General features: G+C 46.2%; 1 protein-coding gene across 4 annotated transcripts in view; it reads left to right on the forward strand.

The window, feature by feature from the left end:
* Nin (ninein) overlaps positions 1-27,545 on the forward strand; it is a 100,350-nt gene that overhangs the window by 19,758 nt on the left and 53,047 nt on the right. For all 4 annotated transcript variants that reach the window (XM_055595512.1, XM_055595515.1, XM_055595513.1 and 1 more), the window contains exons 3-4: positions 2,286-2,367; positions 13,633-13,802. In XM_055595512.1, coding sequence (XP_055451487.1) covers positions 2,286-2,367; positions 13,633-13,802 — 252 coding nt within the window. The remainder of the gene's footprint in view (positions 1-2,285; positions 2,368-13,632; positions 13,803-27,545) is intronic.

A 27,545-nucleotide genomic window follows, 5' to 3' on the forward strand; every position in this document is an offset into this window, starting at 1 on the left:
TCACTTTCAAACATGGGTGCTTCCTTCTACAAACTAACTTTACCGTCATTGTTTGGGATTAAAGGTACCACCGTGCCTGGATCTAAGCTTTTTTTTTTTTTTTTTTAACCCGAAACTTGCTCTTTACCAGCCTAGTCTCGAACTCAGATCTGCTTGCCTCTGTCTCCTGGATAAAAGACATGTTTGAATTCCATCTGGATCACACAGACCTAGAAAGTCTTTGGATGTGATCTTTTGCCAGAGCAGCCATGTTCTTAATTAAAATTCTTCTACAATCAAGTTATACTCTTTACAGAGTATAATTGCTCTATACAGCAATTAGAAAGTTAAGTAAAGCCCACGTGATCTAAAAGGAATGTAGGGGCTGAAGTGATGGCTCAATGGTTAAGAGCAGTTGCTGCTCTCGGAGATCTGGATTTGGTTCCCAGCACCCTCCCAGGTAGCTCAGTTCCAGAAGACCTGTAACTCCAGTTCCAGAAGACCCAATGCCCTCTTCTGGCCATGATGGGCACCTCTGTGCACATACAATAAGCAGGTGTGAGCACACACAAGTACACATGTTATATATTTTTTTAAATCTCCAAGAGGAATATAATTTGTGGGAGGTTTTAATGAATCAAAGTTAGTGTAGTAGACCTCACATCTACTTAGGAAGAATGTGCCAAACTATAACTAAATAAGGTCTTGTTTGTTTTGTGGGGTTTTGTTTGTTAGTTTCCAAGGCAGGGTTTCTCTGTCCTTGAACTCACTCTAGCTCTAATTCGGTCTAGCCTCAAACTGTTCGAGATCTGCCTGACTCTGCCCCTGGAGTGCTGGGACTGAAGGCAAGCACCACCATTCCTGGCTTGTTTTGTTTTGCTGTTGTTCCGTATTGATTGATTTTAAGACCTTGAGCATGGTCGAACAGTGTGCTGCCACTGAGCTACATTACAAGCCCATCTAAATTCATTCTTTATTTGTTTATTTAGGGACAGGATCTTACTAAGTTGCTTGGGCTAGCCTGGAACTTACTCTGTTACTCTGGCAAGCTTCAAATTTGTAGCCCTGGTGCCTTGGCTCTTTGGTAGTTGTCATTACAGGTGGCAATCCCTGAGGCCGACCCAGACTTTGGTCTTCTCAGGATGGAGTCCTCTGCTTTGCTTTGTTTTGTGCAGATAGGACAGTATGTGATCCTTCCAATGTTTAAATAAGTAATATGCTTCGTTGATTTTTCTAATTTTAATTTGGAAGTGTTTTTTATTCATTATTTCCATTGAAACTGCTGTCCATGCATGCCCTGTGAGTGGCCCAATACAAAAACCATAAATTTACTTAAAGCGTTATAAGATCTTTTTGTTTATTTGTTGAAAAAAAAGTGATTGTGTGGTTCTTGAGCATGAACTTGGTAGAAGACAGCACTGTGTCACACTGTCAAAAAGGCTAGGCCCACCTGCCAGTGCTTTGGAATGACATTCAAGAGCCCTATAGTGGTGCAAATATCTATCACCTTTAACAACTTTCATTTTTGTATTATGACTGTATAGGATTCTGGGAAAATAAGCGGCACACAATCAGACTCGAATTATGTTGACTAGAAATGCCACCTCTCCCTTCTTTCTGTCCGAGGCTGAGGTTACTTAAACTGAAGGTGCAAAAGAAATCGTTTGCCCTTAGAAGCACTTACTTTCTGTAAGTCAGCCTGGGTGGCCCCCTGCTAGGAAAGGCAATTATATTTTCATGAACTGATGAAAGTGCTTCTCAGTTTGTGTGTTTGCCATTGATTTTTGCTTGTTTGTATATTCGAAGGGACCTGGGAGATAAATATTATATACTTGCCCCAGGCAAAACGGTATGAAAGACTTCCCCAAAAGAGCTCACTCACTTCCAGACTGTCTTGAAAGATGAAAGCATCCATGGGGCAGCGTGACAATGGGTCATTCACTTGGGAAGTTTTTCCTAATGTCTTCCCCTTCTGATCTTGTTTAAAAGGTAAAAGCAGTTGGGAGTTCAACATGTATCTTCCTGAGTTCACAGAGGGTCTGCTAGCTAGCTGTTCTCCTTGGGAGCTGAACAGATTCGCGTGTTTGCATGAAAACACCAGTGTGTTCGAGGTTCTGCATGTCAGAGAGGATCAGCCCAGTTTTTCCCTTGCCTTAGAAAGATGAAGGAAGAAGAGAACAAACGTGGGTGATGATTTGTTTCGAGGCTGTTCAGATGGGAACAAAGAGTACAGACACCTTGCAGATGGGTTTGCCTTCTCAGGGCTGCAGAAAATGATTTTACATTTATTTTTAATTGCCTTTTAGGTACATTTTGACCAATTTAAAGAAGCGTTGATACTTATCTTGTCCAGAACTCTATCCAGTGAGGAGCACTTTCAAGAGTCAGGTAAGAGCACTGACGTTTCTTTCCTACATTCCCGTTTAAAAGATCTCTGGGAGAGGCTGGGGTTGTAGCTCGGTGGTAGAGTGTTTGCCTGGCATGCACAAGGCCCTGAGTTCAGGCCCCAGCTCTTCCACGAAAAAGTCTGAAAAGCTTCCTGGAGAAAAAAAAAAAATATATATGAGGACCTTGTAGCATGCATGTGGAGGATTTGGGTTATTTAAACCATTATCCCCAGATTTCTCTCCCTCTCTCTCTCTCAGATTTAATTATACAGTATTCTGCCTGAGGCCAGGAGAGGGCACCAGATCTCATTGTAGATGGTTATGAGCCACCATGTGGTTGCTGGGAATCGAACTCGGGACCTTTGAAAGAACAGCCAGTTCTCTTAACATCTGGGCCATCTCTCCAGCCCGAGATGTCTCTTTGGACATCATCACGAGAGCAATGAGTTTTAAATGAGGCTTCTTTACCACAGCAGCACATTACAGAAGAGGTATTATTCCTAGGCAAGGGTTGATGTGTAGCAGTGATTGGTTGGATCATGCAGAGGGAAGCTGAACAGTAGCTCCTTTGGCCTTATTTCCCCTTGTCTGTGTGAGCGTTTGATCTTCGGGAAACTTTCCTGAAAGAAGAAATGAGCCCAACAAGAGAGAATTCTATGTGGGTCCTACTGAGTAGAAAATCCTCTATTTATAGACATGACCAGATGACAGTGTGATGACGTCTCTGTGACCCCCACTCACAAGTGTATATTTCTAGCACATGGACACTTAGTAACTAGAACACTTAGTAACTGTCATAAAAGAAGAATAACTGTTGTATCTCACTGATTTGTTTGTTTGTTTTTGTTTTGTTCTGTTTTGTTTTGTTCTCCTTCGAGACACAGTTTCTCTGTGTAGCCTTGGCTGTCCTGGACTCACTTGGTCAACCAGGCTGGCCTCGAACTCACAGTGATCTGCCTGCCTCTGCCTCCCTGAGTGCTGGGATTAAAGGCATGCTCTACCACACCCTTCTCCTCACTGATCTGTTTTTTTTTAAAGAGTGCCATTTATTGTAAGATATATAGTTACATATCTCAAAAAAGAAAAATGTCAAATAATAATCTAAAATGTTATTGATGATAAAATATATCCTAATTAAAACATGTTCAAACCTGGCACTTGTGTACGAATGTCTTAGGTTCAAAGAAATATGGTAAATATTTGAGGGAAATTCTGAAGTATAGAAACTTGTATTTAAGTATAAGTAATTATGGACTCATGGGCTAGGGATAAGGGCTGGAAAGGGGCATCAGGAAATTCTGAGTGCTGTAACTTCTGTCTCTTATCAGGAGAACCCCATGATCACATGAGCTTTTCCTCCCCATACAGGGATAACTATACTACATAAATTACACCTCAATAAACCCAACTTTAAAAAAAGAAAACAAACAAGAAATCATAGTTCAGTCTGATCAGGAATCGTTAGCCTTCTGTGAAGTTCTTTGGTGTGACCTATTTACATAGAACCCAGATTGGGAACTCATTTCTTATTTTCACTGGTGGCCTAGGTCTCCATTGTACTTTGTAAAGTGTCCCAGATTTGGCTCATGTGTTTGGGCCTTCCCTTTAATCATATTTTGGATTGTGGGTTAAGTCTCCTGATTTTGGCTAATGGTATCTCTCTTCGGTAAGGCCCAGGTAAGGTCCTGGAAGCTCTTTCTGAGCCTGGGAGAGAGGTTCTTGCCTTCTTCAGACTTTTTTCTAGGCTATTAAAGACTGCCCATAGGTGACCACTACTGGAGCATGGACTTGTGTTACTTGTGGGATCACACACATTTGTTGGTATTTTTGCTTTTTAAAAGTTTGTCATCTTGATAGCAGTTATACAAGGTCCGGGGGTGCTGGGTGGAGGTGATGACTGTGGCTATGTGAGCAAGTTAGACACAGTTTTGTTGTCTTCCTGTGCCTTGAAGTGAACTTGGAAGGGGCGGCCTTGACATTAACCCACACGACACTGTCACCATCCCTTTCTCGAAAACCCGTGCTGTCATCTGACGGGAAATTGTCACCGTGAAAATACAGGCTTGTGGGGACAGCACAGGTGAAGGCTGCCCCTGGAGTTGCACCGTGCCGGAGCCTAACAATAGAAGAGCTGTGAGCTTGGGCACTGCCAGGGAGCCGAGCCGACACAGCTGGCTGCAGGCGGCAGCTTCATTTCTGCATGTGGGCCACGCTGCCACTCAAGCAAAGGCTGCCATTTGGACCACACTTCCAGGACCAAACACAGAAAGGATTTTTGTCATTTCAGCATGTGCCCGAGCTGTCCTCAAACCTGTGTAATGTGGCAGTAATATGCCCGTGGACAGGGCAGCATTTCAGCCTGTATTTCAGTGATGCTGCTAACTAACCCTTGTTGTAACAGGATACAAATCCAGAACAGAACCAGTGCCTTGAGTAGTTTACCTACTAGAAAGCATATATCATGGCCCAAGATACCCACGCTCCCTGTTCTGTTTTGCATACCCTTGCTTTGTCTGTCACTGGCCTCTGTCTCCCTGGTCCTTCCAGTTGCTCATGGCTATCAGGCCATTTTTCCACCAACACATGCACCTACTCACTCTAAATCTGATTCTTCTACCCACTCAGACTGACTGGTGTGTGTGTGTGTTTGTGTGCAGAGACAGAAGGGGCTCAAGGGCTGTGTAGCAGACTGAGTTCACCCATACCTCTCCATGATAATAACCGTCCCTTAAATGATAGACTGCAGCATTTAGGGCTGTCATTTTCTATAAGCCCAAATGTGGGCCTAAAGGAGGGCCGAGCCTATGTGAAGTCCCATGAATAAATTATAGAGAAAGGCATTAATACTGTGTCACCAACACATGCACAGAACCTAGCTTTAAGCCTTTTTTTTTTAAAGATTCATTTGCTTTTAGCTTACACTATGTGTATGTGCCTATATGTATGTGTGTGTACCCCATGTGTGTCAGTGTCCAAAGAGGCCAGAAGGGGTCATCTGATCCCCTGGAATTAGAGTTACAGGCTATTTTGAGCCACCACATGGGTGCTGGCAACGAAACCAAGTCCTATGAAGGGGTGGTAAGTGCTCTGAACTGCTGAGCCATCTCTCCAGAACCTAGTTTAAAGCCTTTTAACCCTCAGATTTGGCCCTCAGTCTGTGCAGCCTGTCCCAGAGTCTGCCAAGGGGTCCTAGGTGACAGGAGGGAGCACGCAGCAGGTTATGCCTGACAGTGGGTGACAGAGAGAGCTGTCCGTGTCCTGGCATCATTGGGATGCTCCTCTCTTACCACATGGTCCTGCATTGTGGTGTGTTTGTCAGGCTTTGGAATCCTAGTGGATTTTGAGAGAAAAGATAAAACCAGGAAGGACACTAAAAAGACAGGGCTACAGTGCACAGTGTGAGAAATCCAGATAGTCATGAAGTGGCAATGGTAAGATGTCTATAGCACAAGGCATCTGCATCTTTATTAGTCAGAGACTCTGAAGGAACAGAACCAAAGGAACATAAGAAATACATAAGCAGTATATCTACACACACACACACATACTGCTTATAAAATGGAGTTTTCCAGATTGGCTTACATGATGGTGCCTGGACAACCCAACAATGGTTGTCAACATGCTAGAGAAGCAAGAACAGGGAGCACAGCAGTCTCCAGTGAGCCCTGAACACCCACAAATGCCCACCCCTGGAGAGTCACTGGTATTAGGTACCTAAGGACAAACATACTGGAATATGATGTCGATAGAGGAGAACAGGAACAGCTACAGACCCACCCGCTCACAAAGACGGCAAGGCGGGTGTCCCACACGGTCTCAGCCCTTTCACTGGATTTTTTAATCATGGCTGACCTTGGAGGGATGGCACAGCCTACTTCGGGGATGAGGTCAACTCCCCATGACCCCCTCACCTGTCAGTCCTTTCTAGAAATGTTCTCACAGTCACACAAGTGGGTTTCATCAGTTACAGATACTTCCTAATCCACTCAAGTTGACAATCCAACCATCCATTACAGCACCTGACCAAGCAATAGTCTAGAAAAGACTTCTTGGTAGGTGTGAAGAGCCTAGAGCCAAAAGGTACTGGCTCAGCCTCTTCAGCGGTGTGACCTCGCACAGCGTACCTTTGTGATCTTTGACCAGTTGATATCTAAGAGGGTTTGGAGCCCTTTCAACTCTGAGTTTCACTTGAGTTGTCTCCTGTTGCCCAGATGGCATCATTTACATCTCTGGGGAAAGCCGGTCAACACTATAGCTTTCTCTTTCTATAAGATTTTACCTAACACAAATTGACACTGTAAAGTCCTCTGAAGGGCAGCTGCTCACTGCACTCCGCGCTCTCTTGGTCTTCCGATAAAAGGCAGTTGCACATAAATAATACAAAGCAAAGCTCTAAGGAGATTTGAGAGGATATGGAGCTGTCGTTATTTTTACTCCGTAGTCTTGAGCTCTGCCCTTTATAACTTCTCTGGTGCTATTTTTAGCACTTTGATAACACCATAGTTTTAATTCTAAGACTGTAGGAGTTTTTTCCTGTAAGAAGCAGTAACAATAGAGACCCAATGAAGTTTAGATAAGGACAGGACAATGGACTGTGGATGATAGGGTGTCCTCTGCTGCTTCCAGCCTAATTAACAGCCTAAGTAATGCCAGTGCGGCGTGGGCTGTTTAAGTTTTAAGTCACGTGTCTGGAATAAGAGAGGGGCAACAACTTATTAACTATTTATCCAATTTGTAATGACTTTGGATTGCTGGCTTTTTGTAGTGGAAATGCTGGCATTACAATGCACAGTGCCAAAATACTCCTGGCTCCAGTCTCCAGGGCTTTTTGGCTTCCTTTGATGCCTCTTTCCACTAGGTTTCTGTTGCGGAGTAAATGTTAGCATAATGCAAGAAGCCCACTGCCTTTTCTTTGTTGATGGGGCTGAGAGAGCTCAGTTTGGAAAAGCCAACCCAGGAAAACAGGATGAGGCATTGTTCTGGCAGGTGCTAGTTTCCGTCTCTGAGCCTTAATTCTGAGAGAGCCATTCCAGTTAATTGTAGTTGTTTCCCTTATATTAAAAAAAAAAAAAAAAAAAAAAAAAAAAAAAAAAAAAAAGCCTTAAATGTAAAAAAAACATTCTCTTTCATTCACTTAGCAAGCATGTGGCATAGTGAGTTCTTTGGGCATTATACTCTATCCTGATTCACAGTGATCAAAGGCGTGTTTGCAGCCCCTTACAGAGGCACTGGGCTGAGCTCTGGAGTCTGGCTGCAGTCTGTACTTGGTAAATCATTGTACATACATGGACAAGCTCAGGAGGCTTGTCTGTGACTTTGCTTTGGCTAAGATAAGAACATGGGCTCTTTTCGCCTGATGTTAGTAGCATGCTGATTGCAGTGATCACAAGTTTTCTCCAAACCGCCATTCCCACCACCAGAATCAACCACAGAAGTGAGTATTAGAATGTTTATATTCAGGGCATGGTGGGGCAGCCCTGCAGTCTTAATATTTGGGAGGCTGAGGACTGCAAGTTCAAGGTCAACCCGGGCTGTACATTGAGATTCTGACTTAAAAAAAAAAAAAAAAAAAAAAAAAAGAGGGTATCTGCAAGTTGTGAAAAACTTGTGCCTGCTGGTAGTCAGTAAAAATGATAGAACTTTGGCCGTGAACTATAACGATGCTCTTGGCTCATCAGGGCATGCCTCTCGCAGATTTTACGTAACGTAAATAATCACGAGTATGGAAGGGTACTCACTTTGGATAGTATGCGTGTGGCAGGGGAAAAAAAAGTTGGCAGTGTGTCTGTAGGCAAATTGTGGCTTGTGTGTATATTTAGAGACCAAGCAGTTATTAAAATGCCATAGGGAGTTGCTTATTGTTAGGAAAATGTTACTAAAAATAAAAGGCAATCTTTTAACAATCCGTGCAACGGCCTACAAAGACCCGTGCTGCTTACACTTAGAGAACAGGGTGCTAATCTCCATAATGAAAGAATGTGCTTGGGAGTAGTACATTTTATTTCAATTGCGGCGAGTGTGTAAGGAGGCTCCCACACGGGGGACACAAAGGACATGAGAGTCTTTGAGTGTCTGTTCATCTCTCTCGCAGCAGCCTAGGCATGAAGGTGAAACCAAGTAACAGGGAAGAGAAAATCAACGCAAGATCGAGATCAGAATGGCTCTGGTTTCTGGTATCTTATGGTACATTTGCCACTAATCTGACATGTTCGAAAAAAAATGAGACTGAGGAAATGTGCTGTGACCTGAAGGTTGGGAGACTCTTCCTGACCCTGCTTCTCCAGGTGCCTACTGCTGGGTACCGCTTCCTACTCTGATGGCTTTGGGAAGCCACCAGCAACACAGCAGCCTGGATGGAAGGGCTAGAGTACAGGTCAAAGCTCCTATGATGAGCTGCTAGGCAGGAACATGACCTTGTTCCGCGGCACTCCTTTAAGGAGGAAGTGAAGCCTTCATAAAGTTAGGAATTCCTAACCCTCAAGACCCTGGTGGAGGAAGTATCTTGTTCCGGGTTCATTTGGCTCCAATGCCCGTATTCTTTCCATGAAGTTCAAATGCCCCAGAAAGTGTCACAGTCTAAAATGGATAGGAAATTCTTAACACATAAAAGTGCTTTTAGAAAAACGTGGCTGTGGCCATTATTAAATTGGAAGCTGCAGAAAGTATGAGTTACACAACAGCACAGGAGAAAAGTACCTCGAAAGTTGTGCCAAGAAGTTCCTTGAAGGAAATGCTTAGAGCTGAGCCTTGAAGAACTGGGAAGACTCAGTCAGGGAAATGTGATTGCGCTCTTCTGCAATGTGATGGCAGATGCGGAGCCTCCTCGTGGGTCAGCCAATCAGTCCTCCCAGGCAAAGCCTGGGAAGCTCTGTAATTGCTATTGGTACAGAGCTTCCCCTATCCGTGGATCCTTGACTTCTGTACATCTGAGATAGACTGTGGAACTGGTCCAGTCAGCCCAGGGTGTGGGCCACACCACAGTCCTCTGCTCTCTTCAGCAAGCTTTCCCCTCAGAGCCTTCTGGATCTGGCAGAGCTGATCAGAGCATTTTTCTAAAACCGTATCCTCCTGCAAGAAGCATCTCTTGAATAATAACTGATGTACAGACTGCTCCTAGAATTCTCTCAGCTGCGCCCAGGGGTTGTGGGGTGGGGATGGGGTTGTCGCTGAACAAGGCCAGTGCAGTGAGACCTCAGAGAGAAGAGTAGTTGGGGAATGACGTACCAATGTTCCAAAACCCCAAAACTGCTGTCTTGGGAAGGGTGTGTGGGATGGTCATGCACCCTTACTGATGTTGTCTTTTCTGGGAAGCAAAAGCCACGTCAGACGGCTACTGCTGAAGTCTTTCTGTGCCACTCATCCTCTGTCCTTTCTTCTCTTTCCCATTTCTGAGCCAAACCCATTCCTTACCTTCTCTGGCCACTAACCTGCTTCTCTACCCTCCTCCTCTTTTCCTTGTTCTCCTCTCCTCTTCTCTCACCTTTGATCTCCTCTTGATCTTCTCCCCCCACCCCCGTCTAATTCATTTATTCCCCTTCCATCTCCATGTTTCCCTATGCCGTCATAGTTCTACCTTCATCCTTCTCTTCCCATCCCCATCCCCATCCCACTCATCCTGGTCTATCTATCTATCTGTCTGTCTGTCTTTGTAGTCTAGCCTGATTGCTCTTGGATTCTAGCCCTTTGCTTTGATTGTATTTAGGCTCAGTTGTGGTTATGGACTCCCCAAAGCCTTCTACCCTCAGGATGTAACAGGATGGGGGTGGGGTGATACAGTCGACCATGCAGTAAGGGGCTGTACAACAGGACCATGTGACCCCCTAGGCTGCGCTGACAGCCTTTCCAACAAAGCTTTTTGGGGATGTTTGTCTTGAGATTCGCACACAGTTCATTTTTTATCCTTTCTCATTTTCAAGCTGATTTCAGGCATCCTGTGAGCTGAACAGAAATGCGATTTGAAGGCTCTCAAGTAGCACCTCACTGCCACCCTCCTGGAGTCTTTGGAAGGGGGATGTGATGACTGACTCTAGAGAGGGCTCGGCAAAGACCCCTTGAGCAGATGCAGAAACTCCACGAGAGAGGCATAGTCGTGGACTGAGGTGCCAGTGTTCCTGGTGTCTCTGGCAATGATGTCCTTGGCTCACTAAAGGGTCAGGAAGGGAGACAGGAAGCAGGAGCCATTTGGACGATGGCTGGACTCTCTTCTTCATCCTTGGAAACAGTCTAAGAACATTCACAGAAGTTTGATTTAAAACATGATTAAAAACAAACACTCATCATGTCCCTCAATGGTCATGAGATAATCGCTCAGGAGTCTAGTAAAAATGAGTTGAAGGAATCCACCTCACATTGAAGGTGAAGCTGCAGCTGGGACTATAGGTCCAGGTGCTGACATTGCAAGCTCACGCTCTCAAGCTCGTGAAACAGGCACTCCCATCTCATACCTACCCCGGTTATCTTTGTGCTTGAAAACAGTAGAAATGAAAAAGAAGAGAAAATGACTCGTGACTATCCTTTGCAAAAGCTAACTGCCAGGGACAGGACAGTCCTAATGTCATGCCTTGTTTCAGGTCTATCCTTGGAGCTCTGGCCTATGCTGAAGGAAAGCCTGAGATGTAAACAGTTTCATTTCTCCATAAACCAAAGGACCCCATATTATCTGGCCCCAGTAAGATTGTTTCAGAATGAAGCTCAGAGAAAAACTCTTGCTTCTGGGTACACTCCCAGAGTAAATCAATTTTGCCCCAGGGTGGCAGTTTCTTCCTATTAGTTGTGTTAAGGGCAGACACTGCATTCTTCAGTTTGAGTGAGAGTATCTTAAAGTCCCCACAGTGGCCGATATTTGGACTGCAGCTGCTACCGTGGGAAGTCCTGTTGAGAGGATGAATGTTCTTTCTGGACCTTCCTACTCCTGGGGCCTCTCCTTCCTTCATATAAACTCAGCCATGCTGATGTTCTCAATAGAACAGGGATGTGTGGGTGTGTGCCTCTAAGAGGGAACTATTTCTAACTGCTGAGGTGGGCTTACTTTTTATTGCTCACATAGATGGTTCGGGAAACTCTAACAAGGAAGCTCAGTAGTCCACCTTTCTTTTGTATGTGCTAACATCTTCATTCTGGTAAGATTTTCACAGGACCTGGAAACACATGCTGGCCTATTGTATATGTGCATTATATAGATATACATATGTATATATGCACACATACATATATATATTATACAAGATATTAACTTAAAATTTGCTTACAGTTGGTTATTAAAATAAATTGTAATTTAAGAGGTCTTAAAGTTCCTAAAGGAAACAAAAAAGTAACCCCCAAATCTACAACAATTCCCCCATAGTTCACAATCAGCCACTTTTTGTTTGTTTGTTTAGAAGGAGAGCTATTTAGATTCCACCAATCTGTGTGCTGGGAGAGTTAACAATACTAGCTAGGAAGCCGCTTCACCCACAGGTAAGCCTAGGGCTCCATCCCCAGTAGATTCTGGAGAGACCGTTGATTCCCCCTTCTGTCCATTTTCCCTTTCGGGTGCACTGCAGCACACGGTAAGGACGCCTTTGCCAGTCCTATCCCAGGTGCAATTTCATGCTCATGCTCGGAAAGCCCCGGGTTTTCTGTTCTCCTTTTAGTCTTTTCGAAGCCCTCCTAGTCACTAACGGTGTATCCTGTTGTCCGGCACTAAAATCCAAGAACATCTAATAAATTAAGAATGCTTCTGCGTTGCTTCTTGTCTGACCAGCATCCGTGGGTGTCAGCTGCCAGCAAGTAGCTCGAGTGTCTGTGCCACTCCCGAATAGACACAGGCTGACACACTCCCTTCCGAGGAAAGGTACCTTCAAGGGTGCATGTCATTCTCAATATAAATTCTGTATGCTTAAGCACTTCCCGTAAGAGAATAGCTCCATCTAATGAAATGACTTGGCTGGGACTTATGAAAGAGCTGCATATTAATACCGCTGGAAATTGCATAGCTGGTATAAATACTTCACTCTTAGCTTTCCTGAGCATTTCAGAATGCAGTGAGCTGCATCTGTGAGCATCGCAGAATCTGAGCTTGTGCCCAAGGAAGGGCCATTTGCCCTCCCAGGAATGCTGAAGTAAGAGTTCACCCACCCAACCAGGCTTCCACTGAGGGTGAAGAAGGTTTTGTTTCTTCAGCTCATATCTGATTACTGGTGCTTGCGCTGATGATATGTACACACCTCAATGAATACTCTTGTATCTGAGTTCTGAAGTGTGACCAGACTTTCGTGTCCAAACAACACCCAGAGAGTGTGTGTGTATCTGCAGAGTCAAGTGTGTATCTGCAGAGACAGATGCTAACGCAACGGAGAACAAATCATCGCCAGTCTTTTTTGTATTTTAGCACAACATTTTATGTTTATCCCCCTGGTACGATGCAAAGTGCTGGCAGATCTTGAGGATGACATTTGAATGGAGTGAAGTATTTATCTTTATTGCTTCAGAGCACTCAGAGTAGAGAGGGGGCAGCCTGCTGGTGGAGGTGGCGTGGAGGAGGTGATGGCTGCGGCAGTAATGGTGGTTGTAGGCGCGGTGCTTGGTGTGGGGGGCACCAGTGGTGGTGAAGGTGAAAGCGGTAGCTGTTGAACCCGAGAACTGCCACTCCAGAATGCTGGAGTTCTTCGGAGCCCGAGGCTACTCTACCCTGGACGTAGCCCTTTCTGATGCTGAAAACAGAAGCGGCGCCATTTTTATTCCCCACCTTACCGTTCTGAGATCTTAAAGTGAAACCTCATGCCAGGTTTCGCGGAAGGGAGGCGCTCTTGATAATTGATGGGACCCCCCAGTGTCAGCTCTGCTTCTCTGGGAGATCAGAAGGTAGAAGAGTTAACCAAGAGGTCCCTGAGGGTGCTTCCTCCTCATTGGTGTGGACGCTAACTTTTCAGAACCCTACCAGGTTCAGGACTTCCCACAAGGTGCCTCTTAGATTGTTCCCCCCTCTCTCTCCTTCTTTTGCCCTCCCACACTTAAAGCCACCAAATTACTAAATACATAACCAATCGTCATCAACACCTTTGCCCCTTTTTGCCAGTCACACAGATGCAGGGGTTGCTGGCCATCTGAGGCAGAAACTGCTCTGCATCTGACCTGAGGACTCACGGGCGCACAGCCGCCCCCGCTAGCTCACAGGGCTGGTTTCTTTGGGGGCATCATACAAGAGGCTGTGCCCCGCCACCCCGAAAGTGGCAGTTCGGGGCTTCCTCTCTTGTAACGGGGCCTTAACTCTCGTCTCCTTGTCTAGACTGTTCACTAGAAGCTCAGCCCAAATATGTCAGAGGCGGGAAGCGCTACGGACGAAGATCCCTACCCGAGTTCCAAGAGTCTGTGGAAGAGTTCGCAGAGGTGACAGTGCTTGAGCCGCTAGATGAGGAGGCGAGGCCGTCACACATCCCAGCCAGTGACGGAAGTGAGGTAAGGAGCTCAGGCCGTCATTGATCGTGGGCATGGATGCTCTGCGCGGGAGACAGAATTCAGGCGTTCATGGTGCAACGGGCTCTGTTCAGACCTGGCCCCTTTGTAGTTTTCCCTCTTATGACTCTTGGACAGAGATGCTAATCTTCCAGCCTGCATGTTTTTCACTCGTGTCTCAGAGTTTGGGAAACTGACATGTCTGTGTCTCGTTTCTGCTCAGTTATTTTTATACCGTTTGCTGTTCCTGTAGTTCTCCTTGGAATTGTATCTCCCCCCACCCCGCGCCCCCACCCTGCTATGGCACTTTCGTCTTAAAAAGTGACTCAAAAAGCTAACCAAGGACTCAGCGGGTAAGAATATGTGCTGAGGACTTGAGTTCAAATCCCCAGAACGCCTCTGTGCTTGGGACTGGAGACAGAGGCAGGAAGATCCTTGGTGGGGGTGGTAGAAGGGGAGGAAGGTAGCTGTAAGGATGAAGACAGGATTGTTTGGGCTTCCTGGTGGTCAGCCTAGTTCCAGGGTCATGAGAGAGGGACGCTGTCTCAAGGGAATAAGGTGGAGAATGCTGAAACAGTACGCACACCATTCTCCCCTGGTCCCGCCACAGACAAGGGTCAACCATCCATGCACACACGTGAGGATACACTACCCTCACAAACACACACCTCACACACATACATGTGCACAAGTTTAAAAAAAAAGAAATTTAAAAATAACGGACTCTTTCACTGTCTCCAACCTCAAACCATGAACTAGCTTCTGTGTCAGAAGAATGGAAGTCACACATTCCAATTTTTTCCAGGGTTTTTGTTTTGTTTTGTTTTGTTTTGTTTTAGATTTATTTATTTTATGCACATAAATGTTTTGCCTGCAAGAGCAGCCGGTGCTCTTAACTGCCGCACCATCTCCCCGGCTCCATGTTTTGGTATTTTAAAATGGTCTGCATTTTATCTCTCAGGATATGATAAACCAGCTCAAACACTGTTCTTGCTTCAAAGCGTGGGCTAGTAGTGCTTTTCCAGGGCTTGGCCATTCCCAGACCTCTTTCTCTTCTCTGGGCTTGCCACCCCCAGGCTCAGCTCTCAGGCTAGTTCCTCCTGTCTTCCTTGGTGCCCTTTTCATCCTGCACACCATTGTAATCTGTCAGAGGAGAAGAAGAAGAAGTAGTGACGCTTTCTTTAGTCTTTTTTCATGGCTCATTTGCCAACAGCCCACTTATAGAGCATGCATGATCAAGAATGCCTTGCTGAGCAAACTCTAAATATTTCTTGCAAATCTCAGCCCAGATTGGAGCTGTAAATATTCCAGACACGAAGATGAGCTGGAAGAGACAAAGCCCCTCCGATTTCTGGAAGAGTCTGCCGACTGCAGGCTGACTGGGTGTGTGTGTGTATATGTGTGAGTGCTCTTGTGCTTTTCAGTATTTATTGCCAGCTTCATTTCTTCCCCACACCTAGTGTCCCTTAGGTCTGCAGGTATCAGGATGCTGAGGACAGATGTTTGATTGCTGAGGGCACCCTTGGGAGCAAGGATATTAGTAGATATTAGTAAATGGGGATGCTAGCCAACCATAAATACACGCGCACACACCCAGTCAGCCTGGGCAGGGACGCTGGCCTTCTCAAGTGCTCAGTTCGGTGGTCCCTTCCTTTCCTGGTCCCTTTGAAACATTAAAACAGAGACTTTTGCCTAGGAAAACACACATACTCACACAGGCACAAACATTTTGCATAGACAGTTTTAAGGGGGCAAAAGTCTGCGTACATTACGTAGCTGAATATTCATAACACTGTGTTTTTCCTTGCTGTCAGGGAGGGTGTCCTCTTACTATATAAAATCTCTTTCATCGTGAGTCTGGGTGATATGAAATTTAATTGGGATATACATCTCGAAAAAGAGTCTTTAACGCTTTAGGAGGTAAGCTTAATTATTCAGAGACTCTTTTTAAGTCCAGTATCTTATCTCTTGAACTGGTCTCAAGATATTATTACTTGGTGCCAAGAAACCCCATAACCGTTTATTTTTCACACAGTAGTTTCTACTTACTCTCCAGGGATACCCAGAAAGCCTCTGGGCAGAGGTGGCCATTCTTGGCAGTGTATCATTGGGCTTTGTTAGCCCCTTCACCGACTTACGGGGTAACTGACTCTGCTGGAGTTGTTATTTAAAAAAGCGAGCCTCTGATTTCATCCGTAAGCAAACATGAGCTGAAGCCCGAGGCCGGAGAAACCTCGCTGTTGGTAAAGAGCAGTCTCATCGAGAGATTGCCCTCACCCTCCGTGTGCTGCAGCTTCCCACGAATCCTCCAGAAACCTCAGCGAGGACCCTTTGACACCCCAGTCAGAACCTGCACTGTTCACCACCCTCTCTAAAAGAGCTGTAGGCCGAGGCCTGGACGATGTCCTTTCTCTGGGTGTCTGCTCCCAGCAGAGGCTCCCCGCTGTTATCAGCTGCTGCATCCCACACCAAAGCATCAGGGCGCCAGATAACACACTCATGCCTTGCCTGCTGAGATTGTCACACAGCATCCTCCCTTTAAAAAAAAAAAAAAACCTGAGTCAATCTGCCGTTTCTGTCTTTTTAGTGCTATAGATGGAACCCAAAGCTTGGTCATGCTAAGCAAGTGGCCTCCTGCTGAGCCCCCAGGCCAAATCACTTTATCTCTTCAAGTTTTGAATGTTTCCTTTGAGGTTCAAAGGGCGAATCCCAGTTTTGTGAGGCTGCACCCTGGCCGAGGTCTCGCTCTCGCTGGCCACCTTTCCTGGGGCAGGAGGCCCTGTGTTGTAGTTTTATGGAGCATGTCACTGTTGTGTCCCCAACAGTGGTCGGTTTCTGCTTGAGCCTCAGCAATGAAAAGCTACCTGTCCAAGGGGCTTGTTCTGGAATCGCCGTCCTTTGTACAGAAGCTGTCCATGCATCCAAGGGGGCGAAGAGGTAGAGGTGTCGTCCTCGTTGGATAGTCCCTCAGCTGCGGAGTGTGGGGAGTTTGTATCTGTCAGGGGTTCTCTGCACTGTCTTCATTTCTTCCTCCTTCCTTGCCACCTAAGAACCCGATGTTTCATGTCTTTGGGGGTGTTGAGCTTCATCACGGGGAGGGAATGGGGCTGGGCCTGCCCTGGGCTGAATGTCAGGGGTGGGGACGGACTTCTTCTATCTGATAGGTGGACTGCTTGGCTGGCCTTCTGGGTCTGCCATTTCTCCTGCTTTCAACGGGTCTGGTTGCCACCTCTGTCCCCAACCCACCCTCCAGAGCGGCCTCAGAGCTTCCTGATGAAGACAACAAAAGGATCAGAACCAGTTATCAGGATTTGAACAGGGGGAGGTCTGGCTGTGTTCCCTGACGGGAAACTAATTTTAGCTCCAGGTTGAGTCCAATCATGACTTCACTGAGGTCCTCTGGAGGCGTGGGCTGTAGGATGAAACAATGTCCCACTCACCTATCAAAGCTGTCCCCGGGCGGCTCATTTCCCACTAGGAACTCACTCTCGCAGGACAAACGAGCGAACTGTGTCTGAAAAGAATTTTTCTCTTCCCTCTGGGGTTATCCAGTCAGGCTCACGCTTCTGCACGAAGGCTGTTATTTCTTGGCCCTGGAGATGGTAGTTCTCCATGTCTTTTGTATCATTGTTTGGTCCAAAGCCCTTCTCCCATAAGAACAACCCAGGCTATTGGTAATTCTCTGCAGTTTACCTGTAACGGCACTTTTTCTCGTACTCCTGGAAAGGTCCACATACGTAGACGAGTGTGAGCAAGGCTATTAGAGAGATTGCTTTGAAGCAGCCAAATACATATGTAATGTAAGGCCCGTGTGAAGCTCCAGGCTTCCTTAGTCAGGCACCACAACTTGATGCTCATAGTTATCCTTACAGCACGCCTTTGTCCTGAGCTGTGGGTGAAGGCTCACAGGGTCACAGCATAGCTGCTGTGCCTCTCCTTGTACAGAATATATGAAAAGAAACTGTCTTAGGACTGTAGACACGGCTGAGCTGTTGAAAGAACGGGCTGCTCTTGCAGAGGACCTAGGTTCAATTCCCAGCACCCATATGGCCACTCACTGCTGTCTGTGACTCTAGTACACAAGAAATAAAAGTAGAGAAAGAAAGAAAGAAAGAAAGAAAGAAAGAAAGAAAGAAAGAAAGAAAATGAACTTTGCCATGAGGCGGTTTTGGTCAGGCTTGGCTTTTGTTTCTGTTTGCTTGTGTTGAAGCTCCAATAAATTGTAAGTGAATTCACCATCTCCAGCCCTTCTCCACTCCCTTGAGCTTTTACCAGGCAATTTGATTCTTTCCTGCTGAAAGAGAAAATGCCTAACCCAGCTATCAAGCATGTCTCCCCTACCAAGCGTAATTTACAAGGCAGTAAAGCCGTGCTATAGGAGAAGACCTCTGCGAATTCTGCAGCGCTGTGTATGGTCCTTCGGAATTCCATCTGGAAAGCAGGGCACAGAACGTGTTACTTCCTAGGGCAGGTAGAGCCCACCAAAGGCCGAGATGTGCCTGGCCTCCGATTTAGTGTGTTTATCTGGCGATTGGATCCCTGGGGAGTCTGACCTCTCCTCTTGGCTAGGACTGAAAGGAATGGTGATTTTTCTCTTTCTTATGGGATCATTTTCACCCGAGTCAGTTCAAGTGGACCTTCTATTCTGAGTGAATCCCAGCCAACAAAGGGCACATTCTTGGTCCTGCTCTAAGGTGTGAGTATCAAGAGGGTTTTGGTTGACACTGTTTGTGCTTTACTTTATTAAGAAACAGAAGTGAGATTTCAGGATCTTAGGAGTACATTTTTAGCCCCTTTGATGAATAGCTTGGGCTTCAGGCCCATGTTCCCTCACAGGTAGCTAGCAGGGAGGGGGACAGAAAGCCACATACGTTTTAATTCTAGCCTCCATTCTTCAAGCTCGGCAGAAAAGACTGTGTAATTAATACAATTGGGGCAGGGCCACTTCGCTTTCTGCCCTAGTTGAAAAAACAGGGGCACCTTGTTAACTGCTTTCCTCTACAGGGAATAAATTGGGTCTATAAGATCCTTATCAAGAACAAGAGGTTTTGAACGATTATTTCTTCAACTGCAGACAATAATAATGAAAGTCAAAACCGCTGGCTCACGGGCTGCAGTTAAGTGAGAACCTGAGGGAGAAGTTAAATCTGACGGGCACACGGGCCCAGGGGTGGTCGGGGAGTCCAGGCGTTCTGTTGGGCTGTGCAGGTGAGAGGCTAGCATGGCGCTTGGTTAGTCCGCCAGCAACCCCCACGCCCAAAAATAAACCCTTAAAACAAAAAACAAAACAAAACAAAAAAACCCCGATTTGCTGCCTACATCAATTCAAACTGCTTTGAAAAATCTGAAACTATCTTTTCCTTATGTTATTTTCATATATGTATAACTTGGTGCTGAAAGCATTGTATGGGTATTTATTCCATCGTATGGGTCGATATTTAATTGTGGGACACACATGCTTTTTTTTTAGTAACTAAGAGAAATTCTACTCACATCTTTCGTAGTTGAAACATACATATTCTTTCTCCATTGTCCCATTTGTATCCTTAAAACACCATTGACAAAGCAAACAGTCTCCTAATTGATGCCATTTTTTTTCCCAACTAACGGGATGACATCCTCAGGACACGCGTTTTTGTTAATGTTACCTCAGTCTTCCCTTTCTGTGTTTTCAGTCTCGTTGATCACATGTCTACTCCCATATGGGATTGTAGATCCCTTGAACATGACCCATGACCCCGGAAGCCTCTTCAAAGATAACAAGACAACTCTTGTTCTTACAAGGCTTGCAGACCTTGGTGCCCTGAAGTCCATCTCTGGGGCTGGAGGGATGGCTGAGTACTCTTTCAGACAACCTGGGTTCAGTTCCTGGTATCCATGCGGTAGCTCACCACTCTCTGTAACTCCAGTTCTAGGGAATCTGACAGCCTCGAGCAAGCATACATGCAAGTAAAACAGCAAGGCACAAAAACTACAATCAATCATTAAAAACAACAAAAAACCCTCCATCTCTACTCCACAGCCTTCTAGATCAGAAATTTCTGATACTTTCCAACTGGAAACTTAAGACTGACAGCAAATCAAAATCCAGCTAGTGATGATCCATATTCTAGCGATGATTATAACCCTGCCCAACCAAACCGTGAAATATGTTCCATAGACAAGAGTTTTGCTTACTATCCATTCAGCGGCTGTGATGATTAGAAGTATAAATACTACCCATTCTAGTTAATGAAACCCACGTAGAGTTTTTCTAAATTTAGGTTCAATCTAATGTACCTTCCAAAGGGGTATGGAGACTTCCTCCTTTTAGGACTTTAAAATTCACTAACCTCCAGCCTTGCTAATGGAAAAGGCTGACACCGAGCATTTCTTTGCAGCGCTTAAAGGCTTTTTGGCTATGCACACTAGGACTCACGTGAGTATGCGTGCACTTAAAAGCCATGCATTAATTCTCGTTAAGCCAGGTTCTTCAGAGATGAAGGCACTAATTTGCATTCCAGTCCAGCAGCTCCTCCCTGAGTTCAAAACGGAGAGGCTGGAGGCTGGGCCTGTCAAGGTTCTCCACTGCCGTGGCCTTCAAAGGTGGCAGAATGGGAAACGGGCCCCCAGTCCCGGGAAGCGTGTCCCTGCAGAAACAAAAGCCAGACCTCCAGGCACATTCAGCTTCCAATACCTAGCTTAGAGTGCCGCTTTCTGAACATTTAAGACTAACTGAACACACCCCGAATGCAGTGCACCCTAAACAGAATTTTGGTCCTCTTCAGAGATCCCTTTGCTTTGCTAGTTACGCTCCCCCATTGAAAGGAGACACTTGAGCTCAGCCTTCTATGCCGTTTTGTCAACAGAGGAAATTGTGTTGCTCTTCCTCTGGGCTTACAAGGCCCTTCCCTTTTCAAAATTAATGTGCTTCAGTCTCCCGGGCCGCAGAGATCAGCTCAGCAACCTCTGTCTCGGAAGAATAGCTTCGTGTATGCCCATAATCATTTTAATTAGCCATACATTCTGTAGGGCGCAAAGGTCTTGGCTGGAGCAGATGGCTAGTGGAGGCAGTGGCTGACCTATTGTAGGCAGGGGCCACGCCGGGGCCCGAAGGCTGCAGATGCCGGCTCCACTTTGTGGCTAGAAGCCGGGGATCCAAGAGACTCTGGCCATCTGCTCTGCTGTCCCCCAAAGCAGGTGTCCCTCCGAAGAAAGCGTTCCTGAAATTGGTGCAGCCTGCGTGGCTGATGAGTGCGAGGTACCTCAGCCAGCTGTAAAGCAATCCATCTGGCCACAATGGCCAGGGTGACACTAAGATGTGTGGCCCTTGGGACTGGTGCAGGGGCATCTTTTGTCTAACCGAGGACGGTGAGGACCACTCTCTGAAGTAGCCGTTGGGGGCCGGACAACCTCTGACCCCAGGTTCTGTGTCTGCCCTGTAAGTAAGAAATCACAGGGTAGCCCCTGCCAAATCGTACCACCCAGGGTCCTCTGTGAAGCAGAAGGTCCCGGGGGAGGCTCTCATTTCACGTTGACTCCCAGTTGGTTGTTTCATCACGATCACCATGCCAAACCTGTAGCTCCTCCGACCCCCAGTCTTCTGAAGGCATAATTGGCAACAAATGTAATATTCAGTCATGAAGATGTTTTATATCCGAGGATATTTTGTTAGGTGTATACGGTCTGAACTGAGTTAATCAAGCCAGTTCACATGTCAGAGCTGGAGTTGCTAATCTCTTCTGGGTTATTCCCAAAGTGGACATTGGCCTGTCTGGTTTTGTTTTGTTTTGTTGTCCTCATTCTGCTTTGAGCATCCAAGTGGCAGAGAGTAACTAAGAGCTACCAAGAGCCACCTGTTTTATTTGGTTAAAAGTAGGCCCTCCCAAGCCTCACTGAGTTCTTGGCCCTGTCCGGTGCTTCCAGTATGAAGCATGCCTTCACAGAGAAGAGTCGCTGTGAACTTTTCATAAGGAAACTGAGGCATGCACAAGTTGGTTAAGTGAGTTGGCCAAAGTCCCCATTTCCCCAAAGGACAATGAGCCCCAACGGTTTGGCTTTCGGGTTCAACTTCCTGGGCACAGCATTATTCTGGCAGGACAATAGCAGCAGCTGGCCATTGCATGCTTACACCTCCATGCCCTGCTCACAGGTTGGTGTACCGTCCCCACTTTGTGGCTGAAATAAGTTCCTGAGCGGTGACAGGAGGTGACTGAACAGAGAACCCAGTCTGGGCCCCACTCTTCTCTGCTCGTAGCTTTGCCTTCTGTCTGGAGTGGCTGAGTATAAAGGGATGATGCTTACATGTGTGGACACCCGCCTTTTCTTTTTTTTTTTTTTTTTTTCTTTTTTTTTTTTTCTGCCTTTTCACAGGCACCTACCCACTCAGGGGACCCATGGCTTCACGGGGGTGAATAGCCGTCTCTTCTGGTGAACTCAGCACCCCTACAGCAGCTCAGCCTTTGCGCCCCCCTGCTCTTGCCCTTTAGAGACTTTCCTCATTACCCTTTCAGGTGCCCTGGACTGACCTGGGTCTAGAGGCCACTTGCCAACTCTCACGACGCCTGGGTGACCATCAGCCATTAAAGGACCCCGTTCCACAATGACGCCTCCTTTTGTTGGTGCTTTTTCAGTGGCTGAATGATTGAATCCCCAACCTTCTAAACTGTACCCTCCCCGCCCCTCCAGCTTTTTTAATTGGGCTCACTGGCTCCCGGCAGTAAGAATGAAAGTCAATGAAGTGTGAATGAATTGAATCTTTCCTTTTCCACTCCACCCCCACCAAAATTGCAATTTAATAACAAACAATCAGCTTTCATGTGCTTCCCTCCCTCTTAAAGGGACAGACCCTTCCTTTCGTCTAGGGAGAGGGAGAGCTCCTGTCATGTTAGGGTGAGGAACTCCAGTCTCTGGCAGAGGTGACCTTGGAATGAGATGGAGCAGTTGTGGTTCCGGCAGGATGACCCCAGGTCCACCAGAGAAGCCTCTTATCAAAGATTATGGAAGAGCACTGTCGCCCCAGAGTTAGCTCTGCTGGTTACCCCTCACCCTGCCTGCCCATTATGAGAAACCGTTGCTGCTAAGTGATGCCAGGGCTTTAAAAGCCATGGCTGTGTTAGGCTACCCTGTAATTTTTTTACTAGTGTATATTGTGCATAATAATAGGTTTCATTCGGAGATCTGCATACATGTATTCAATGTGTTTTTATTACATTCACTGCCGATTCCCTTTCTATTGCTAACCACTCCCCCTCCTACTTTCACATCTTTTCTGGTGATTCCCTGTGTTTAGTTCAGGTGGTTTTTAGGGGGAGTCCTTTATGGGAGAATGGACAGCTGACCAGTAGCTGGCTATCCCGCTGAAGAAAATGTCTTTCCCACCCACAGGGTGGGGCCTTGTGTGCCCCTCCCCACTCCGTGACAGAATGTTGAAGGTATCAAGACCGGTTTTGTGTGAAGCGATCTTATGAGCGTTGTTAGCGATGCTGTGAGCTCCAGTGCTGTGTCCATGGCGTGACCAGTGTTGGACTAGCTCAGAGACTGCTTTTTGGGATGGTTGCCGTCCCCACCGCAGGTCTTAACGGGCAGGCCCTGATCGGTCCCACGCTCTGCTGAGCTCCAGAGGCCTCGGTACCTGAGCAACACTGGCTTTCCTCCAAGCCTGCACCCAGCAGATTCTGTTGCAGAAGGTAACTTACCAATGGGAGCGAACCTGAGTGATTGCAGTTAGGTTAGCAGGGCCTGGGAGGGGGGAGGGGGCAGCAAAAACAGTGGAGGAAATAAAAAGAGTTTCTCTTCTAGCCCCTCAACTGCAACCCGAATTATTTTATTATCTATTTCTTTCCAGTCTTCGTCTAGTTATGTAAATATTCGTTGCCAGCAATGATCATAGCGCAGATCATGTTTTTGTCGTGTTCCTTCATTTAACATTTGCTGAAATGTTTTTCCACGTTCCTACATGGTTTTGAAATTACTTTTAATGACTACATTATCTTGTACCATTGTGCTTTATGCTCCATTGTTGAATACTTAATTTGTTTTAAACACTTCACTGTTAGAAAAACTCCACAGTATACATCTTGGGCACATGGCTTTCTCTTCATCTTTTTAATTGCCTTTAGACAGCAAGTAAAATTATTGGGTTGAAGGGTGTGAGTATTTTTACTTTGATAAAGTCGGTTTCATTATGAAAATAATAATATCCATGAACATGGCTGCCACTCACACGTGGATAGGCCTGCTTCTGACTTCAGTCTTGCTGGGAGTGAGAGCTCTCGCTTAAATACTTAGATAATTCAATAATAACAGTTAAGTAATGACAATCAACAGCCCTCGGCTTCAGTTCCTGTGACCTTGTGCCAAATGAGCTGCGGTGAGTTGCTGTCACGGTGAGGCGACCATCTGCATTCCATGCCTCTCTGCAGGTGCTCAGTGGTTAGGGTACTGTTCTTGCCGAGAACACCCCCAGCCCTGCTGTCAGTTCAGTTCAGTTCCCAGCATCCATGTCAGGCTGCTCACCGCTGCCTGGACCCCTGACTTGAGGAACTCTGACAGCTTCTTCCAACCACACATGCGTGTAGCCAACATGGATACACGCGAACAGATAATTTTCTTAAAATCTCCTTTTCAAAAGGCACAGACAGATATTTCCAGAGGCACACCTGGATGAATGGTTTAATTCTGAATACAGGGTTGAAAAGAATTCCACAAATACAAAGCTTAATATGTGTCACATCCACAGATGTAACGGGACTTTAGAGTGCTTATGTGCCAGACCCAGTGCTAAGCACTTTGCCATTCCCCCAGTAAGTTCACACTACTTTATTCCCATTTTACAGATAAATAAACTGAGTCCAAAGTGGTCAGGGAACTTACATGAGGTTAACCCCAGAAGTGAGCTGGGATCAAGTACCAGGCAGCCTAGCTCCAAATCTGTGCAGTAGCTTCCAGGCTAGACCTTCCATTGCTCAGGGGTGAGAGATGGAGAGAGAAGGAAGCAGGCAGACCTGTGAGACACTGGAAACTATGTGGGAGCCTCTTTGTTCCTCCAATGCTTTGCTCACCATTTTAACATGCATGGGAAAATACATGAGCAAATGAGAGAAACCACACGTACCCCGTCACCGTAGGGACTGCTGCCAAAGGTGTCTTTTGAAGTTGTGTTTCATTTTTGTTCCAAGATGCTATGCCCCTTCCGAGGTGGTTTATGGCCTGAGCTCAGTGATAGCGTTTTCCTGACCTTTCCCCCCATCCGTGTCTACTGTTTACAAAAGTCAAGAAGAACGTGTGTTTGAATGGTTTCGTTTGGACCAGTGGTTCTCAGGTCATAAATTCCGTTTCTTAGGATTTAGTGGGTTTAATTTTAGGGTCCTGAGATGCTGAATAATAATGAACTTGCATAATTTCAGATGCTAAGGTAGGGTGAGCGTATGAATCAGTCTGCTGGCGGGCACGGTGCCTCTGGTATTGGACCTCTATTGATTTAAAGCCTTTATAACTAATGGTTTAATTCTGATCAGAAACGGTAGCTGGGGGGGCTCCGTGGAGGAAGGTTGACTGTTGCTCGCTCCCTGCTTCAGCAGGTCACACAGCTTGCAGCTGTGGACTCCATCTTTATCTAGAAATGGAGGGCGAGCGGGCTGATGAAACTGTAACCACAGGAAACAAGGAGAAATCACCTGGCCCTGGTGCTTCAGTCCCAACGATACCTTGTCCCCCAGTCACTTTCAGTTGTGATCCGGATGGGCTGCAGCCTACCTGGCCGCTTTGAGGCATGACCTTTGGCTGTCTCTGGCTCAGCAAGAATAGTCTGTTTTAGGACTTTGTTTTGAGGTTTCAGCCTCCTGAGTCCATGGCATCATTAGGGTCCCTCTGGAATAAGAGTTGTGACTCTTAGTAACACTTGTCTCTAGTTGAAGACATAACTGCCGTGAACGTAATGGTTAATGTAGTCAACTCAGCGGGCATGCCGGTGAGGGGTAATCTAAGTCAGGTTAACTGAAGTGGAGAGACCCATGTCAACTGTAGGCCACTACCACCTGACCGTCCTTGACTGAGCAAAAAGGAAAAAGCGAGCATGAGCAGACGCAGACACTGCTCTCTGCTTCCTGACTGGGGACACAGTGCGTCTGGCTGTCCCCTGCTCCTGTGTCACACCCTCCTTTCCATGAAGGACTGTGTCCCCTAGAACTGTAAATTGAAACAAACCCTCCCATCCTTCCTTTGCTCCCGTCTGCTAACCAAAGCAGTGAAACAGTGTGGGGAACGGAGCAGATGTGCCAAGGTTGCTTGAAAGAACGTTAAGTCATGTCGTCTCGAGCTACTGAAAGACAGTGTTTGAGGTAAGCGTTTTTTTTGTGTGTGCCACAGCACCTGCCGTGGGAATCCAGGTTCTGCAGACTGGAGTTAGTTAGGCTCACCTTCTGCTGTGTTTATTTCAGAGTCTAAGAAATCAACTAGCATCATAGAGCTCAGCCATCCCAGAGAACGGGCTGGTTATTTAGTATGAAAGACAACTTTATTCATTCAATTATATCTGTTTTTTTTTCCCCTTTTAATATTTTATCATTTTTTGGCTGGTGTACAAAAAAAAAAAATGGGTTTCATCCACTCTACCTGTGGCCATTATGAAGCCCAGGCTGACCCAAAACTCCCGTCCCCTTCCTTTTGCCTCCTGAGTGCTAGCTACAGGACCACCGCATTTGTGGATTAAAGTTGTATGTTTGCTAAGACAGTAGCCTAGTTCTAAATAGAAGGAAGAGTCCTCTTTTCTCACTAGGACCTCCTTCACTGGTGCAGGGCCTCCCTGTGGGATGGGGCATCAGGAGGCTTGCTCAAGAGGCCCAAGCCATTGGCAGGGGACCCAAAGCCAGGGAGGACCTACGTGTTGTGACTGATCCGAAGAAGACTGACAGAGCTTGGCCAGTGCAGCAAGGGCTGACTTGTTCCTGACTTGTGATGAGAGGCTGGTTACCAAAACCACATGGTCTGACCTTGGAGAAGACTCCCTCGAAGCTAACCACGATAAGGTGCCAAGTTCAAACAAATGCCGTTGTGGTCAATGTAATTTACAACCAGCACAGGGTGTACCTAAGTCGGCTTTCTGCTCTGACTGTGTGGACTGCATCTGTATTTCTGTCAGCAGCAGGAGCACCAGAATCGTTCTTTCTTCAGCAAATGTTATGGACTTGTGTTCCCCCTATTCCCTGTAGTTCAGAGTTTAGCCGTTGCTTCTTTTAGGAAGTCACCTTCTTCTTCTTCTAGGTCTGATGTGTCTTACCTAAGAACCAGCATATCCAGCTTCCCCTTTTTCTGGTCCCTGTGTCTTTGTTAGCACGTGTACTTTTTTGAGATTATAATATAATTACATTTCTCCATTCCTTTTCTTGCTCCAAGCCCTCCTCTCTACCCCTCCTTGCCCTCTTTCAAATTTGTGCCCCCTTTTTATTTATTAATTTATTATTACATGCATAGATTGATGTATATACATAGATATGCCTAAATATAGCCTGCTCATTTTATATAATGTTACTTATATGTGTGTTTTCAGGGCTGACTATTTGGTATTGCATAAGCACTTGGTGTGTTCTTTCCTGGGAAAGGTAATTTCTTCTGCTCTCAGCATTCCCTAGTTGCCGGCAGTTTTCTGTGTAGGGTTGAGGCCCCATCCACTTTGGCATGTCTGCTTTGGTAGTGTCCTCCTTGTCCAGCTCACGTTCAGGCAGTCATGTTGCTGAGACTTTGTGAATGTAGCTTCTGGCGTTACTA

The sequence above is a fragment of the Psammomys obesus genome, unplaced genomic scaffold (assembly GCF_907164565.1).
Source record: "Psammomys obesus unplaced genomic scaffold, mPsaObe1.curated_primary_1811, whole genome shotgun sequence".
In the NCBI taxonomy this organism is placed as follows: domain Eukaryota; kingdom Metazoa; phylum Chordata; class Mammalia; order Rodentia; family Muridae; genus Psammomys; species Psammomys obesus.